The sequence below is a fragment of the Drosophila serrata genome, unplaced genomic scaffold (assembly GCF_035046125.1).
Source record: "Drosophila serrata isolate PLE 108 unplaced genomic scaffold, ASM3504612v1 contig_382, whole genome shotgun sequence".
In the NCBI taxonomy this organism is placed as follows: Eukaryota; Metazoa; Arthropoda; class Insecta; order Diptera; family Drosophilidae; genus Drosophila; species Drosophila serrata.
Window position 1 is genome coordinate 2794735 of NW_028257280.1, and position 19954 is coordinate 2814688.

Consider the following 19954-nt stretch of genomic DNA (forward strand, 5'->3'; position numbering starts at 1 on the left):
CAATTCGGAAAGCTGTTCTGTGCTAGTTTTTATAGCGCCAACAAATCTGCATATTCAGTTTTTCAATTTTGAATGTTTTGATTTTTGTAAAATTTGGACAGTTTCACTGATATAAATTTTAAATAAAAAAAATTAAAAAAAAATATATTTAAAAAAATTTTTTACGAGACATTGATAGATCGATTCGGCTGTTTATGCTGATCAAGAATATATATGATTTATACGGTCGGAAATGACTCCTTCAATGTTTTTTACGCTTCTGACTGATTTTTTTATACTAGTAGTATGAAATTATTTGAAAGTATTTTTATTGATTATTATAATTTTAACACTTAAACTCTTTATGTTATTTATTATTTTCCCCACACCTACATATATTTAATTGTATTTTAACTGTTGACAACACATCACTTTCGAAAGACGAAACGTAAACAAAGGCATCGAATGCATTCATGAAACACTCAAGATGAGCATTCTCGTTCGAACATGGAAAACACCATCCACAACATGAATCGTATGTCGCTAGAGAGAGTGGGCCGGAAAAGCGCTGAGAGAGAATTTCCCGCTGTGGAAAACGAACTACAAACGAAGGCGGAACACGAACCACAACCGAATGACTTGTGGATGGCAACTTTTGGTAGCAAGCTGGTGGCCAGCAGCAAGCAGCAGCGATGGCAGTTAGGATGTGCAGTTCCAGCGGTGCGAACGTGTCCCGGGCGCGCCAATTGGCCAAGTAGCCGAATAGCCAATCAGAAATTCAGCCGAATATGCCAACGCCTGACTAGAGGGCCGCGGGTCGCGCGTTATTTTGTGTAAATAAACAGAAGAAATCGTAACGAAAATCAGCCAAGGCAAAAGAATCAAAAGCAAAAATCCAGCGGAACAGCAAACAAATAGTAGCCTTCACCAAGCATCACCGCATCATCCATCAGAGATCGGCGGAATTAATTAATCGGTTTCAGTGAGAAAGGAAAAGCAAAGAAATAAGACACACGCACAATAGTTAGCAGAATATGCCGTAACGTATACGCCATGTGAGCCGGAGGATCGATGGGATCGAGCGTGTGTTCCGGCCAGGCCATGATAGCAATCCCCTCCTGTACATAGTCTCACTCTCTCTCTCTGTCATGTGTCCGTATCCGCCACTGTACATACTGTTAGACTCTAATTGATTAAACCACAAATAGCTAAAAAATAGAAAAGAAGAAAAAACAAGCAAAAACCAAAAACCAACATAAAAAAGTAAATAAATAAATACAAACATATATAGCTCGGAAAACGCGCGCGCGATTTTGCCGCACGCACACACAAGTTTCGGTGGTAAACGGGTATAAATAATCGAAATAATATTCGAAAGCTATGCTATATATATGCTATATAGGAATTAGGTAAATTATTAGGATTCAATTGGGCACTGGAATTCGCGCGCAATCAGAATTAATTATAAATAAACGGGCAGCATCAGAAGCAGCAGCATCATCATGGGACCAATGAGACTCTAGATCCGCAGAGTTCAATCACAGCATCAATCACCATCATCCACCATGGACTACAGCCGGCTGAATGCGAACATCAACACGGGCAACATTAGCACCGACGAGTTCCTGGCGGTCTTCACCACCGGCCGAACGTCGGCGGAGAATGCCACCCTTAATCCGCCCCTCCTGGCCGTCGATGGGCAGCTGACCCTGCCATCTGGCTCCGGATCGGGACTAGGTTCCGGTTACATCAATGTGAACGATACGATATACCTGCTAAATGGTAGCTTTTATAATAGCAGCCTCCAGCTTGCCGGTGGCTACTACAATCAGACCTCCGGAGCGGCGACATCCGGCAACCTGACCAATCCGAATCTCACAGAGGTCCATTGGGACGGACGCTATCCCAGTGGCTATACGCTCACACACATTGTGATCGCCTCCATTATTGTGACCATCCTGATGATCATCATTGTGGTGGGCAACATGCTGGTGATCATAGCCATTGCCACGGAAAAGTCACTGAAGAATATCCAAAACTGGTTCATCGCCTCACTGGCGGTGGCCGACTTCTTCCTAGGCCTCATCATAATGCCCTTCTCGCTGGCCAATGAGCTGATGGGCTACTGGATCTTCGGCAGTTGGTGGTGCGACATCCATTCCGCGATGGACGTGCTCCTCTGCACCGCCTCGATCATGAACCTGTGCCTCATCTCGCTCGATCGCTACTGGAGCATCACCAAGGCGGTGGACTATCTCAAATCACGGACACCGGCGAGGGCAGCCGTCATGATTACGGCTGTATGGATAATGTCCGCCGTCATCTGCATTCCCCCGCTGCTGGGATGGAAGGTCAAGAGGCCGGAGGGACAACTGCCGAAGTGTCAGGTGAGTGAGCTCAGCGAAAAAAAAATAGATTCTTCCACACATTCCCAAGCGAAATTGACGCCAATTTAAGGCAATTGACAACAATCGAAAAATGGTACACAAAGGCAGAGTCTGGATTTCAATTTAAAGACTCAAAATGCTGGCGAATGAGCTATGTTTTACTAGAGTGGCTTTTTGTTATAAAAATACAAATAAAATCTAAAACAGTTTACAAAAGCCTAAGAAAGTTAAGCATGAAATAAAGAAACCAGAATAGCAGAACTCTGCTTGGTTTGAGGAAAGATACATATTTCTTTAGCCACAAATTCTTTAAACCACAATTTATAGTCCAAAAGAAAACATAAAATCTGAATTTTATTTAAAATTCAGAGCAAACATCCATTGAAATTGATTGCAGATTTAAAATCAATTTATTTTATCAACAAGATTGGTTAAAAATCAAATGTTTAATTATTGTTTATGTTAAAAAATGTTAAACATATAAATATTTACCCATTTTAAAACAGAAATTCATGTCTGTAGAATTTTTAAAACATATTTATATAAACAAGATGAAAGGCAGAAGAGCAAACGAAATTAATAATTGATAAATGCCACCTTTAAGAAAAAATCCTGAAAAGCACGTTTCATATATCTTCCCCCAAAAGTTATCTCTATTTAAAGAATTTTCATACATAAATTACCAACGATCTGCCGTTTTCTTTCAGTTTATATCTACGTAATTTGGCTATTCTTGGCCACATATCTAGCCCAATTTAGCCACGTTTTTTTTCATTTTGTATTATTTAGAAGGGCAATAAATGCCATCGCTGCTGAGCACTCTCATATTTGCAAACAATAAAGCGTCGAATAGCTAAAATGTTGCCAAGCAGTGCGATAGCAACATGCAAAGCGCAAAATTGCGGCCTCTTTGTATGCAAATTTCGCAAGTTGCCGGCACAATTGTCAGATCGTTGGATGGTTTTCCTTTCCCCCCTCCCGAACTCACGATTCTTGGGTCACGCAGAGAATAAACGCAGAAAATATTTATGCATATGAGTGGCGGGATACATTCCGAGTGTGTGTCTAATTCAGCCGGCTCAAGTCAAAGGACTTCAAGCCCGAGCCCCAAAAAGTAGGCTATAATCCATAGAAATATGCGCATTATCATGCGGGTCCTGCCAGTGGCTGAATTTGAATTTGAATTTCAGTACTGTGAACAGAGGGTTGGGGGGTTGGAAAAGCGTAACAAACTAGCTGGGGAAAATTCACAAGAGAAATTCCAACATCAGTAGCTACCACAAACTGGCACACTCTGCTCTGCCTGCAGCCTTTTTCGGTGAAAATTCTTTAAATTTTGCCACAAATTGAAAACGTACTTCAAACGGGGAATCGATGCAGTCACTCCTCTCTGGCGATGAGTGAACCATTCAATCACAGTGACTGACTCCTGCCCCCGGAGGAATTTCAGCTTAAAGTTCCTCCAACGGAATTCAAACAGTTTAAACATTGTTTAAAAAAGGCAACCAACTGAGAAGAGAGTGTTTAAAAATGTTGTTTTGCTTTGGTCAGTGATGGTGGTGGGTTAAACCACAATATTATTTATTGCAATCATGATAAATGCGTGATGGTAGCAAAATGGAAAATGCAAATAGCCCGCGGGCATTCCCCTCCATATCGTTCGTATCTGAATCTCGCCTGTCTCCAGAATTTTTGATTAATTTTTTTTTTATATACTTTTCCCTGCTCACTTTTTTCCTTTCGTACAGACAAGTGAATAAAAAAATAAATGGAAGAAGGAAAAAAAATAGCACAATATAGCAGAATATAATAATAATAAAGTGGAGCAAGGAGGACGAATGGCAGAGGAAGGACACGGCCAAATAAAGTATCTTAATATAGCAGAATGCTTACGTAAAGTTTGCCATTCAAATTAACCTTGAGACAATAAAAGCCAGGAGCCATGCCAAAGAAGCGTTTTCAGTTTCCTTTTATTTACGATGACCAGCGTCCAGCGCATTGGCTGGACACATTAATCAAGCCTAAGTGGCCCAGGATCAAGTTCCTTCCCATGTTCCATGTTTTTAGCGAATTTTAAGCAGTCTTAAACAACACAAAAATGACAATTTATAATAGGGCTAAGGTATCGATTACCAAGGATTCCCTTACTGAACCCGTCACTCCAATTAGTTTGGCGGCTTTTTGGCCAACCGCTGCAACCAATCAGGCAATCAGCCAACAGCCAACAGAGAGACATGAGACACGGGTTCAGGTTCAACTCTGTCCAATCGTTAAACATGTCTCCCGGTCCAAAAATTTTCGGAAAGGAAATGCCTGTCGGCCATATGGCCTTGTACGAGGACCCCGCCCATGTAAAACCTCCAATTTTCAGCCCCAATACGGGCGACGGAGTGGCATGGCCTGGTGAACATTTTAATTATGACACCATGTTGACATGTACAAAATTGTTGTTCGTCGACACCATCACCACCGCCGACATTGTCGTCGTCGTCATCGTCGCACATTGAACCGCAGTACAAGCCGCAGGGGAGGTGGCCAAAAAAATTTGGTGGCAACAAACGGAGGCGGTTGCAGGGGGCAGAGGCGCTGATTTGACACTTGCCTGCTCGATTTAATTAATAAAAAAAGAACATTTTAGAGCGCAATGACACTGATTTCAGGCCACTCGGGTTTGTCTAGCCATTCAGCAAACTATTTTGGGATGATTGTTTTATGTTTAAACAAGGCAAATGCAGAGAGGGAAAGTTTTCAATATGTGTTTAAGTAATATTAATAAGTTAAGGCAAGTTAAAGTTGTACAATATAGCAGTTCTATAATGAATTTATTTAAAGTCGGTATCCTTGGTAGTAAACATGAAAATTTCTCTCAGTTTCTTTACAAATATTTTCTGACTGACGTATTTAATTGACATCAGCTGGTGGCGGCGGCGGCGGTGAAAGTTTTCCTCGCTCTGATTAATGCCAAACCTAATGAGGTGTATCCTGATACGAGAACATGTGCACCCAGTGTGCCTGTGCGTGGGTGCTTGTTATTTTTGGAGGCATAATAAGGCCCGCTGTGAGGCTCAAAATCAGCTGGCATTGTTCGAGGCACATCTTAATGGGTGCAATTTCGCTCAGCAAGTGCCTCAATCTGGGGCCAACAAACAAATCTACAAATATTCCATACAAAAGGCCGCTTATTGAATGGAGTGGCCACTGAGTTGGGTGAAGAAGAAATTCTAATTCCACGAAACTACATTATTCAAGGCGATTTCTACCCTCCTCCTTCGCTTGGCAAACTCAAGCTGCTGGCCATTGTGCACGGGTTTGGCTTGGGGGGATCCTTTGAGGACGACAGGCGGTGGCGAAAGGGTCGCACAATGGACCTTATTATAATCCGTAAAGGGGCAAACACTTTATTGAAATATTAATCGAATATTATATACCATTTTACGGAACACGCACACAAAAGCCAAGCATCACAATGGCGAGCAACAAATGGCCGGACCAAGATGAAATTTATAGAACTCAATCATGAAAGGAATTTAACTTGAGTCATAGAAGCAAAAGTTTTGAGCCCAAAATCAAAGTAGTTAAGACAAAAAGGGTGGAGGCTTAAATTATGGGCCCACAGTGCGTATGTGTAATGTGTAATGTGATGATATGCCGCAGCACAATAACGACTTAAGTCATTGCCTAAGTAGCTCATTAGCGTCTGTTTTTTGCCAGCACTTTTAAGGAAATTAAGAGAAAACTGTAGAGGGGAAAAGCAGAAGGTAATGCACATAGGAAAACTATTGGATTTGAAATGGATGTAAATATGTTTCTAGTGAAAATTAAATACCTGAAATATCATTTCAATAATTTACCGCTTTTTAAATCAAAAGAACTGGTAATAATAAAAAATCCCTGAAGAAAAACAAGTTTACTTTTAATGTAAGAAATACCAGAATCGAAAGTATAATGCAAATCTTGACTAGGTCGAATTTAATTAATAAAAAATTTAGCAATTTCGAATGCCTATTTCTTGTAGCTAATATATATAAAATATAGGGTACCTTATACAACTTTTTCTTAAGTGTATAATGCCTTTTCTTCAATCTCAATGTCGTGGCCGGCGGCAGTCTAGATGCAAGGCTTTAAGTTGACATTGAGCTCAGGACAAGAACTTGGGTCCAGAGTCCTTCCTCCTCCCGTCTCCATCCTCCATATCCAAGTGCTCATTCCAAAAGTCCACAGTCCGCAGTGGAAAGTCCAAAGTGTGTGCGTGTGCCTGGGCACTTTTGATATTTTCTCATTATTTCGTACATGTGCATGTTGAGGCGAGTGTGCGAGTGTGCGGGTGTAGTACGTGTGTGTGTGTGTGTGTGTGTGGCTGTAATTCTCGTTAGGTCTTTGTTACATTTCATACACTTGACTTGCTCGGCTCAAGACCTGTTGTTGTTGTTTCTGTACTTACATTTGCCATCCTAGATGCGCATGTTTATGCGAGAGTGGAGGTCCTGTGTGTGCCTTGGCCGTGTCTGTGTGAGCATAGTAGCCCTTTACGTTAGCTAAAGTATTTTACATTTTTTTTCGGCAACATTTTCATGCAAAAAGAAGGCAAAGAAATGCCAGGAGCCCGCAACGAGAAAAAAAGGTTCAACAGCAATGGGCTAATGGGCTTAGTCCTTGAGATACTTTCCTTCGGGGTTCGGGTGTAAGTCTGCTTGTGTATCTTGCCCTGCACTGGCAGAAAATGTGTAAATATTTTATAAAATTTTGTATATTTAATTTAATTAAATGGCATACAAAATAATCTACTTCCTTGGTTATTTATTTTTTGTTTAAAGGCTTGTTAGATCAGTTTAAATTGTTAATTTACCAAGCCTTTACTCCCTTTTTCTCTCTCTACTTTTTGTAGGTTAGTGTGTTTAGTATGTGCCTCTAACCGCGTTTCCACATCGTTGGCAAAGTTCACTTTTCTTGGCCATTACGGTTTCTGATGGCTTTTAAGATCATAATCAGTGGCATTTATTTTCAAGCGCAGCTCTGTGGGGGAGAGGCAGCAACATTTACGCATTGAACTGCGTTATTACATCCTTGATTTGTTTATAACAGGAAATTATTAAAGAAAATATACATATAGATATGTATATATTCTTTGCAGAAAATCAGCAAAAAATCAAATAACAAGCATACGCCCCGTTTACATTCCTTGGCTGTTTTTTTTTTTCTTTTTTTGACTGCTTAAATCGTTTGCTAATTTCCGCTTGCCGCGCTGACATTACAGCCAGAGAAGAGGATGTTGTTGCCGAGCGTCAAACAACTGGCGGCAATGGGCGAAAAAATAAAATAAAATAAACGTAACGAAACGAAACTCAAGGCATGCCTTTGAATGAATGCCCACCACAAGGCATATGCCTCCTTTGGCATTTTATGCGTGGCATAGTCAAATATTGACATTTTAGCTTATGGCGCACGCACCACTAACCGTCGTCCCGTCCACCATTTTTTCTCATCTCATTCCCAAGGCTTCCAGTTACCAGCTCCTACCATTCTACTTTTCCTTGGGGCTCTCCACCAGCGTTGGTTAAATTAAATTACAGAGCAATTCTTTCCGGCTGCTTTCGACTCTACGGAGTATGTGTCTGTCGTTATTATGAGTGGTGCACGTATACCATTTGTGGTCTTCTTAACCATACACACATACACACAAAAACATATTTATTTCAATTGGACAATCACTGGCATACATTAATATATAATATCCTTTATTTAAATTGGAAAAAGTGCGGCTTTAAAGTGTATTTTCTTGGGCATAACAAGTTCTAAATGGCTTGCTTTGAAGCTCTCTTGGAAATGTTTTTAAAGATCGTATTTACATTACTTGTAGAGGAAATTTAAATCCAAAGAGCACCAAAGTCTAAACAGGAATATCAACAGTTTTCCCTTAAAGTTCTAGAACTTCTTCTTCCTGTGTAGAACCCAAAAACTGTCATATGCAGTGGCATTTGTCATGCTCCGGCTGAAACTTAAAGTCGGCACAAGTTGAACTTAATTTGGATCCGGAAAAACAGGACCTCCCATTCCGCCATCCCATCCAATTCCATCTCCTCCAGAGACTTATCCCCTTATCGTGACTGTCGCGTATTTCGCCAATGGCTTCCTTTTTATACTCGGCCTCCATCCATTTCTCTTGTTTTTTTGTTTTTTTTTTTTGTGGGGAACTCGAACTTTTCGTCCTGCTGCTGCTTCTGCTTCTGCTCGCTCTGTCGGTTTGATTAAAATAAAGCCAAGTTTCTAAGCCCGGATTAGTGTCCGAATTATTATTATTTTTTCATTCTTCTTTCTGTTATTTTTATTTTGGGGCGACTACGAATGCGTTCTCAGTCAATTGTTTGGCTTCGTGGCTTTATTTATTTACTTTTGCTCATTTCATAGACGCCGCATTCGCCTTAAAGTTGTTTATACAATTTGCATTGCATACTTCGGCGGGCAGGCTGTCTGAAAAGTTTTTTATTGCATTCCATAAAAATGCAGGGACGGGAAAAATATGGAGATGAGACTCGGAGAGTTGTCTTCTTATCAGAGCATTCAGAGTCTGGCCCCCAAAAAGTTTGCCCCAAAAACACACACACATCAGTGCAACTCCTGGTAAGAAAGCTGATGTCATCTCGCATGAAATATAATTCCTTTGGCAAAAGTTTAATAACATTATTTTTGTTTCTGGCTGGCAGCTTGTGCGAAAATCGCTTGAGAAATTCGCACGCGTATTAACTTTCACTTGCCAGGCAACATAAACAAGCTTAAAGCAATGGCAACAATGCCTCAACTGAAGCAGATTTGGTATTTATGAGCTTGCCACAAGAATCTGCCAGGCTGCTTGGCTGCCTAAGTAAATTATACTCGAAGAAAACCGGCCGGAAAAGCCGAAGAAGCGGTCGCAAAAAAAAACAGATGGAGATGAAAGCAAAACTCTCTTACAATTGACTGGCCTTCCGCTGATGCTAATTGAATTAAAATCCATTGGAAAGTTGTTGTCTGCCGGCGGCAACTCTCTGGCTGATGACAAGCAAAGGGTCAAAGTTGAATTTATTGCCAGCATTCTGTCAAAGTTCTTTGGTGGGGAAACTCTTTTCGCCATCGTAAAGTCAAATGGCGCCTAATTGGCAAAACAAGCGGAAAATCGCAAATTAAAACACAGTCCGAGTCCGAGTCGGACTTCAGGCTGGAAATAAATTTATCTCCGTCCTTTGCAGATTTCCCTCCGCTGAAACACAAATAAAACAAATTGCGCATACGCCCCGCAGCCGCTTTAGTTCTCTGCCCTGTGATTTTCGCTGCCACAGCTTTGGGCTTTATTAAAGGAAACCAAATAAAATCAAATGAAATGAAATGAAATGAAATATATTTCTCGGCCTCTCTCTATTCAATTTGAATTTTGTTTGGCCAGCAGCAAGTCCCATCATCATCATCAGGATAATAATTATAGAACCAGTCGTTGCTTGCAGTTAATTTTATACGCATGACCCAATCGAAATCGTTCCAATCGTTCGATACGATCATATTTCTTCAACGCAAAAATTGCCACAACAAAAATCGCTTGACATTTATGACAACATTTGCACACATGAACACCATAAATTAACTTCACGCAAAAAACTTTCCGCCATCGCAGCAGCGAATCGACTTCAGTGCTCCGCTGTCATAACAATGCCAAAACTTAAATATTGACAGTGCCATTGACATCGGCATCGTCATCGACATTGCCGTGCACTGCTCTGTTTAGCCGCGCTCAGCTTTTATGGCCACGCATAATTTTTCCATATTTTCAGCTGTGCCAAAAAGAGAGTCGCCCGGAAAAACAAGAAAAACCCTTTCACACGCCATGGGCTCGGCTCGACACGATTTTGGCTTTGATTTCAGGCTCAGCTCGGGCTTTGGCCCTAGATTTCTGGCTTTTATGTGCAAATTGCGCGCAGTAAATAAAAATAAATGAGTATGAACATTTTTTACTCCTATCAGCAGTATTTTTTTATTTGCTCGCCGAGTTCAAGGCACACACACACATGTTCCACATGCTCCTCTTACCCCACATATATAACCTATATTCCAGAGCCCGTGTCCCGTGTCCTGGCACCTCCCCTCAGCTCTGGCACCTCCTCCATAATAATCGTAATGAATGGCTTATCACGCCAGCTGGCGTTGTCACCATCGCCAGTGATGGCATTGCCATCGTCTGGCGCCTTTGTTGGTTCGATATACCCGGCTGGGTGGGTGGGTTCTTTCTACACAAGAAGAATGAATTTAAAGTTTAAAAAATAAGACACACTTCTCCTATCTCTGAGGATAAGTAGAGCTCTTTTAGAGCCATCTAAGTCTCTTCGTCTCAAAAATTAAGCGTAGAATATCCCTTAAGATATTTCTTATCAGCAGTATAAATACTCATAAAGTTACAAGTACTTAAATCCCATCTCCCTCTTCTTAAATTGCCCCATTTTTCCTTCCTCTACCCCCTTATTTCTCTCGGTGCACTTTGGCTGGCATGTGTGGCCTGAAAATGCTGGGAAATGGTTAATAAACGAAAGAGTTATGCAGTTTGGCAGACGAAGAAAAGCAGGAATCCCAAACGAAAACTCCAACGCACGATTCGACAATAAAAATGAAATTTAGCAATTCAATTTAATGCGTTATTTGTCGTAAATTTATACCGTGCTAAGCATATTGATTTACTTCAACTTCAAGTGAAAAAAATACCCCGTCGAAAAGTGAAAAACTGGAAAAGCGAGATAATTGCCAGTTGAGTCAGCAAAGCAGCACACATGGGACCCAACCAGCAGCAGCAACAGCATATGAAGATTTATGGCCGCACCCCGAAATCAAACACCAATTTCGCCATTCATTAAACTCAACTTTTTAGTGATACTTCGCTTTAAGGTCTGGGGTCTGGCTAAAAACATTATCAGCATTAGCCAGGGATGTATGGAGAGCGGGAAATTCTGGTATCTGGGGGCTCCTTGGCACTTTGTCGCATAAACATAAACACTTACAAATTCAGCGCGGAAAACCGAGTGCGCCAGTGAAAGTAAAAACAAAAGAAAAACCACACCAGCAACATCGTGGCCAAAAATGGTGCAAAATTATTTCTTGTGTTGTTTTCTTTTTCACTCGCAGGCGGCATAATCCATTTTGAATAAAATTCCGAATGAACAGACACGGTAAAGGAGCCGAGCAGCCTGAGAGGATGAAAGAAACACTGAGAGAAAAAGGGGAAAAATCAAAGTAAAGGGAATTGAAAGGGGGAAAATTCTGAAGATATTAATAAAAAATATAAATGAAATTGGTGATTTCTAACTATATAATCCTTTAAACAACACACTAAACCCATGAACAAATGTTAACAGAATGCAAAAACATACTTATGGTAATATTATGTCTCGAATCACTGTCTTATTAATAATGTAAGGCAAATGCCACATTTTCTCCGAGTGCATGTGAACTGTGAGGCAGTTGAAATCCTGCCGCATCCTTTGTTCTGACGGTCGTCAGTTTGCCTTTTTTCGCCGTTTGTCGAAGACGATGCCAACACACTTAAAACATGAGCACGAAAAACATTTACATAAAATCGTCTTAAAGTATTTGCGCGCCTCATCGTCTGCGTTGAAGGGAGAAAGGAGAAAGTGGAGCCTGGGAGCCTTGGATCCTGGGAGAAGAAGGGACTACGACGGATGCGCCCGTAGGCCAAATAAATTACACAAAATGTCGTCGGGACCCCCATTTCTGTGGGCCATTTTGTGCCATTAAATACGGTGAAGTGGGGCGGACAGGAAAAGGCAGGCGGCTGGGCGGACAGAGAGAAATTATAGAAATTGCATTTATATTCGGCAAAAGCATGAATAAGTTTTTAATTTGCATGGAGACTGAGCTCTCACCCTCACTCACTCTGTTAATTCAGTGTACCATAATCTCGCACTAAATGCGAACATAATTACCCCAAGCGCCGAGATAAACTTTCGTTTTGTACGAATTGAATTAAATTTGCCAACTGAAATTGCATTGGGTAAATGAATTTGTAGTTTAATTTGCAGTTTTTGCTGCGCGGGGGGAACTTTCAAATCAACTTTTTCACTCGCCGCACATGTCGTTGGGGAGTCGCCTGGCCACCAGAGAAATCAAAAAAGTTCAAAATTAAATGAGACAGAAGAGAGCAGGGGGAACCACAAGGCCAAAAAGAGGTGGCAGGACCTTGTTACTACACCCACAGAGGGAGAGCCCTTTTGGCCCTGAGTATCATTGACTCAATGGGACCAGGATTCAATTTAGCATATATGAGTTTAATTTCGACATTCATAAATCCAAACCAAAGTCCCGGATGATTCATGTAGTCTCTGGATCTCCAGCATCAGGGCTCCGACTTGCTCCTGGCTCCGCCTAATTATGCAAAAGTTTTTCCGTTTCCACTCCGTACGTTTTTATTGCCGGGGCTACTCCCTTGGGTCAATTTTAATTACGCTCATTTGGAGCCTTTTAATGTAAATGAAAAAGCAAAAAAACACAAAAACAAAAAAACAAAGATGCAAAAGAGAAGAATAAAAGCCAAAATACGTAACCAAACAGAAGTAAGGCGAAATGGAATTGAGGAAATTTTAAATTAAAAACAACAAGCCGTAAAGCAGGGCGTGTAAAATTTGACAGCGGCAACGAAGTGAAAATTGCTGAAGCATAATTGAGACAGGGAAACCCGCATCCAACCAGCCAGCGTCGTTTTCTTTTTCCTTTTCCGACTTTTGTGCATAATTAAAAATATGCGCATTGACATTTGAGGACAGGCCATGTTATAAATATTAATTTCCTTCCATTTTTCTTTTTTGCTGGTTCCTTAAAATTCCATTGGCATGCTCCCCGGGCCATGCTGGTTTAAGCCCTTTGACTTTGCTTACCTCTACCAAAAAAATCCATCTAATTTTGCATGCCAAAGGAGCAAGTTTCCACACAAGTTCCAGTTTCATCCTCCCATCCTTCCAGAGTGTGTGTAATCGTCAATCATCATAATTCTGGGCACTTTGCCGCCCCCTCCAACGTCGATGGCTCATTTTTACAAATGAAGCGCATTTTACAGTTCCCTTTAATGTCGGTCATAAAAACCAAGAGCCAAGCCATATCCTTTGTCTTTCATTAACACGCCGCCGTCGCTGCCGATGAAGACGAATGACATTGTAAAAAGGATGATGGCGGCTGAAAAGGAGTGGCTGCCAGACAGAAAAAATGAAAAAGAAACTGGGACTTAGCCAAGGCAACCGCCGCCTTGCATTCATTTGCCGGCGCCAAGGTTTTATTGAGTTATTCATTCACCATTGTTGGCAATAAGCCCGAAGCCCACCGCCGCAGTTGCCGCAAAGGAAACCCCGGAAATGGCGAGGCTTTGATGATTTCCTCTTTTGCTCAGCGAAGCCTAAAACTGCATTTGGAAAGCGACTGATTTTCGGAGAAAAATTACCACAAAAAAAAAAGAAAGTAAAATAAGAAAGCGAACATGCAGAGAGCGCGATAAATTCCACATCCTTTCTCCACTTGAAGCCAGTGTCACATTCCCTCTTTCCTTGCTGTTCCACTCGGCTGCTGTTGGCATTTTTATTTCATTTGGCTTTATGAAATTAGTAGAATGCCAGGCTCCCAGGAATTCTATGCCATCAGAATGGGTCACAAAATAAAATAAAATAGAATAAGCCTAAGGATGGGCCAAGACAAAGGCTCTCGTTGTTGTGGGAATAAACGTTAAAATATGATTTGATATTATGGCCAGGACAGCAAGCCATGTAGCTTTGCCATTTGTTATCCTTGTTATGAATTCGAGAGAGAGTGCCATGATACCACAAGGCACGCACTCAGAGATGGAGTGCCTCGCATCAATGGCATTTTGATTGCGAATATTAAGACATTCGACAGTCGGTGTTAAGGTTTATTTTTATTCAAGGCAACAAGTGGGGTTTCTTTGGTTTCCTTTTTAGGGATATTCTGTGGGTTTTTTTAGGGATTTAATATGGAGATACCTTCAACAATCAAATGATAAGAGAACATTGTGGGAAACCATGAATAATTTTCTATAAAAAAACATAGAAAATGTAAATTTTTAGGCTCTTAACAACACAAAAATCAATTTGTAACTTTAAAAATCTTATAAATCCCAAGATAGTCTTCTTAAAGTTAAAGATTTAAGAAGATTTCTTGTAATAGTCAGAGAAAAATGACATTTAAAGTAAGACCCTTTCCGCTGACAGGAGCAGGATTTCCCCGGAAGTCCTTACCCTATTCCTTACAGCTTTCTTGCTGTGATTCTGACCGCATTGCCGCCGTATGTTCTGCGCCAGTCGCAGTGTCCGATCATAAACTTCTCGCACACACACGCACACACGCACACTCATCCTGCTAACATATAGGCAAATAAATAAGAAGAAGGAGCCAAGTCAACGTAACCCAACCCAAATCCCATTTGCAGCACCTTCAACCTATGCCCTGCACTTGTCTTCGCTGGCACAAGGAACAACTCAGAGCGAACACATATCATTTGTCTGTCTGCCGAGTGTCCTTGTGTGCTTTTTTTTTCTTTCTCTATATGCGTGTGTGTGTTGTAGTTGTTGATTGTAGTTTGTTGCCGCCTACGTTGTCGTGTTTGTGGTTACACTTTGCGTGCTGTGTGTGTCTGTGTGTATGTGCACTTTGCTTCTCTTTTCAACGCAACCAGAAACCAACACGGCGTATACGTGTTTTTTTCGTAGCTTTCCCTTTGCATGCGGTCTTGGTCTGTGTGAGTGTAAGTGTATGTGTGTGTGTGTGTGTGCGAGCGTGCGGATAACTGCGCATATGTGTACGTTGGCCTATTGTGCTAATAGGCAACACTATCGTATTTTAACAGCTTTTATTTACACATACACACAACACAGACATACGAAGGGAAAGAAAAATAACTTTTACTTGTTCTTGCGGTGAAGGTTGCTGCACTTGAATAAAATCATTGTTATTTGTTTTTTATATAAATGTTATGGTAAAGATGGTGTTTAGTTCTAGAAATGTTTAGATTTTGACGTGAAGATATGAAGATAAGACATAATTCATTTATAAAACTAACTACGAAATTCAAGCTCCTTTTTTAATTGGCGAGAATAGTTAAAGAATTGAATTCGAATTTTATTTTACATTTTAATGAGCTTGCTATTGTTTTTTTTTTTTCATTGAAATTCAAAACTAATTGTAAGACAAATAAAACTAAACTAACCAGCGTATTATAATTTCAGTCAAAAGCTTCAAAAACATTGAAAGAGTAATTTTCGACCCTATAAATCATAATGTAGATTCTTGATCAGCATCGAAAGGAGAATCAACTAACTAACTACGTCCGACAACAATACAATTTTTTCAAAATTTTCACATTTTATAAGGTGTAAAATGTATAAATTTAAGATTTGAAAAATTGAAAAAATTTTACCTTTAAATAATTTTAAATTGAGTATTAATCTAATAAAAACTAACGTAGGAAAGCTTTCCAAACTAAAATTAATGCTTTTTTTGCTTAGTTATGGGTTTTTTACGCTTTGATTTGTAGATCAAATTTTCATATAAAAATATCGATAAAAACGACTCGAAAATGGTACTCTAATTTTACTCAGAAGCTTAAAAAACATTGAAGAAGTCATTTCCGAACCTATAAATTATATATATTCTTGATCAGCATTAACAGGCGATTCGATCTAGCTATGTCCAACAAAAATTTAATTTTTTAAAATTTTTACAATTTTATAAGGTGGAAAATTTATAAATTTAAGGTTTGAAAAATTGAAAAAAATTGTACTTTTAAATAATTTTAAATTGAGTATGCAGATTTATTATTCTAATAAAAACTAGCATAGGACAGCTTTCCAAACTAAAATTAATGCTTTTTTGGCTTAGTTATGGGTTTTTTACGCTTTGATTTGTAGATCAAATTTTCATATAAAAATATCGATAAAAACGACTCGAAAATGGTACTCTAATTTTACTCAGAAGCTTAAAAAACATTGAAGAAGTAATTTCCGACCCTATAAATCGTATATATTCCTGATCAGCATTAACAGATGAATCGATCTAGCTAGTGCGACAAAAATTTACTTTTTTCAATATTTTCACATTTTATAAGGTGTAAAATCTTGAAATTTGTGTGTTTGAAAAATTGAAAAATAATTTAGTTTTAGATAATATTAAATTGAATATGCAGATTTATTAATCCAAGAAAAACTTGACCATAGGACAGCTTTCCGAATTAAAATTAATGAATTTTTTGCTTAGTTATGAGTTTTAGAACCTTCAGATAAAAGTGTCAAAAATATACATCAATAAATATAATTTCCGATTAATTGTAAGCTGAAAGGGTATATGAACTTCGACTTTCCGAAGGTAGTTTCTTTTCTTGTTAATAGGTAAAACAACTGGTAGATAATTAAATAAATGTATTATTTCAATTTCTGTGTTGTTTTATACTTCAATAAGCTTGCTATCAAGTCTGAATATTGTATTTACTTTAGATTTTAAATGAAGAGAATGTTTTTCAATATAATATTTGTAGGGTTTTAAATTTTTAAATTCCTTAAAGAAATCAAATAATAAAATACATATGAAACTATTCTTATATTTTTTAATAAGCGTTAATTCTTTATTTTCTTATAAATACACATTCAAATTCTTTGGTTTTTTGGAGCTGCAAAGTGCAATTTGCCTTAAAGCTGCCGCAGTTTACTTTATGAATAAAAAGGGACCCGCCTGTCAGTCAGTCATTCACTCAGTGAGTCAGTCAGTCATTCAGTCGCCCACTTATCCAAATGTCAGCCATGGAGAGGCGGGACTTCCAGCCAGGATCCAGGACTCCGTTGTAGTCCGTCAGTCCGCCAGACTGTCCTGCGTCATGGCGCCCGGCGTCCCGCGTTTCCTCAACTGTGACCTGGTCGGTCCCCAGCATGATTGGCATTTTCAAGCATCAGACGCCGTCGCCATCCCTTGTGTCCGTGTGTCTGGTGTATACGTATATACAGGACCTTTGTTAACACATTTCCCTCATTCTTCGATACTCAATTTTTGCACGCACACACTGATAAAAAAGGCGAAATGACAGGTTTTATAATTGGCGATAAAATGCCATTAACAAGGGACATTGTCCGGAATGCCATACCCATTGGTCACGTGTTTGCCAGCCACCTGCTCAGCTGATTTTGAGTGGCATGCCACACACACACACCTATATATATATATATATTCCGAGGCCTGAAAGGATATAATGGCATATCCACATCATCTGCAGCTGCTGCCTTTGGCTTTCTTAAAGCCACGCCCTTTAAAGTGATGAGCAATAAATTGCCTTTTTTGGGCTGTTAAGCATGTGAAGTCAATAAAATTTTTAATAACTTCAAAAGCACTCGACTGTTGTGGCCTTTAATAACTCTGAGTTCGGGTAAAAGTTATACTCACAGTTGAGGGCGAGGGATTCAACTAGGAAAGGCAGCGCTCAAGTTTCCGGTTGATACACTCGCAACGCAACGCAACGCACCACCGGAAGTAGCAAGTAACACAACTTCCTGACGTTGGGCGCCAGTAAACTGTAATAAACACTAAAAACGTAAAATGCTGTTGCACAGACTCAGTGCCATTTGACTGACAAATGTGGCCAAGGAAATGGCAAGGAAATTAAAACAAATATAAAATGCTAGCAACTAGGAAAAGGCCGCAGCAGCCAAAGCAGAATATCAACAACAACTGTGACCACACTGGGGGAAAAATAACCTTTTAAGATTGAGAAAAAGAAGTATTTTCAAAATGAAAATGAAACTAGTTAAATATAACTTTATGCCACATTTCCTTATACATTTTCTTGAGACTTTTTAATGTTGTTACATTCTATTTAAGCCTTAATTAATTCCCTGGATTTCTGCTACATTTTCCGACAGTGCACTTAGCTCTGTGGACAAACTTGCCGGGCGAAATGAAAATAAATATGGGACTAACTTTTTTGTTGCAGGACCGCTGAGCTGAGTTGAGCTGAGTTGAGGTGTGGGTGGAGCAGAGCAGAGCTGCTGTTGCGCTAGTCATTTGCCATAAAAGTCAACAACTTTCCCTGGCGCAACGCTGATAAAGGCCAGCTCCCTGACAGCCGGTTTCCTTTTTGGCCGCCCCCGCCCCATTCATTTCGATTGAATTACGCGTAATCGTTGCGAGTGCTTAAAAATTAAATTAAAATTTTATTTACTCCGGCAACGGCAGAATCGCGGAGGAGGTTATTCAGCAGGGAAAGTGAGAGATTGAGGCCGGGGGACCTTATCTCTGCCCCCACGCACACACAAGCCGCCACCATTGAGGAGAAATAATGCAGCGTTGGGTTGATAAGAAATCGATTTGTCACCGGGACGTGAGACTCAATTGGCGCTTAAACATAAGCCCAATCCGCGAGGGCATAAATCAGCCGTTTGCACATGAGGTGAATGGCTTCCTTTTTTGTGTTTGTCAAAGTTTATGACACACAGGACCAAAATAATAATAATAATAATAATAATAATACGGACTGGAAAGACACATGTCAAAAATATATATCCTTTTTTTACGAAGGATATTTACATGATTTTACTTCACTCACAAAGTATACAGAGAAATAGATACACAAACTTTTTTTTTCAAACTTTATTTCACTAACTCCAAGGAGAAAATATTCCTCTTAAATGTTCTATGATTTTTCAATGTATTCTTTTGAGAACTTCATTTGATTTACTTCACGTTTCAAACCAATTTTTTCCCTGTGCACTCATTCGTACGAGTACAAGTTGCTTTGTGAATCAAATCCCCAACAAAATACTTGCAGCTTTTGTGGCAAATGTGCTCGGCTCGGTGGAATAAAAATTGAAACAAATTTCAGAGCTGGATGGCATTGTCATAGCCTAACTATGAGCCCCCAGGCTCTAATGATTATTAAGTTGCCGGTGCGTTGATTTATCCCCGATTTACAAGTAAATCCTCAAGTGAAATATAATTTCCATGTGTTTATTTTCTTTGCCAGCAGAATGCGAAAATTTAACTGAATCGATTGAGCGATGACAAGACAGCGGGAAGATTTACTTGATATTCCCCCGGTTTACATATTTCGCGAGTAAATCCCTTTTGCCAGACAAGCCAAAGCAAAGAAAAGCGCCCAGGATGAATGCCGTTTCGTGGCTGCCGCTGCCATCTTTTACTTCCTCTAGCTTTCGCTGCCCGTCTTTCTTTTATGGCTCCGCGAATTTCCCGCATTTTCCCCAGCTCACTACCCCGCTCTTTCGGTCCCTACGGTAATGTTTTCGCCTCAGTTGCACGTCGAATATTTTCAGCGATTGCCTCAGAAGCCGCAGAGTAAACAAGCGCGCGCACATTAACTTTCACTTACTTTGGGAGTGTGTGTGCTGGTGTGTGTACTGGTGTGTGTGTGCTGGTGTGTGTGTGCTGGTGTGTGTTCTGGGATATATAAGGATGCTTTCTTCGACTTTCTCTCTCTCACAAACACACAGTTGCTTACAATTTAAACGCTTCATTTCACTTTATTTCGACTGCGATTTCAATTTAAATTCCATGGTTTTTCA

General features: G+C 39.9%; 1 protein-coding gene across 1 annotated transcript in view; it reads left to right on the forward strand.

Moving 5' to 3' along the window:
• Window positions 1–654: 654 nt before the first annotated feature.
• The window catches only part of Octalpha2R (alpha2-adrenergic-like octopamine receptor), a 53438-nt gene continuing 34138 nt past the window's right edge, over window positions 655–19954 (forward strand). The window contains exon 1 of the mRNA XM_020956052.2: window positions 655–2366. Coding sequence (XP_020811711.1) covers window positions 1545–2366 — 822 coding nt within the window. The 5' untranslated portion in view covers window positions 655–1544. The remainder of the gene's footprint in view (window positions 2367–19954) is intronic.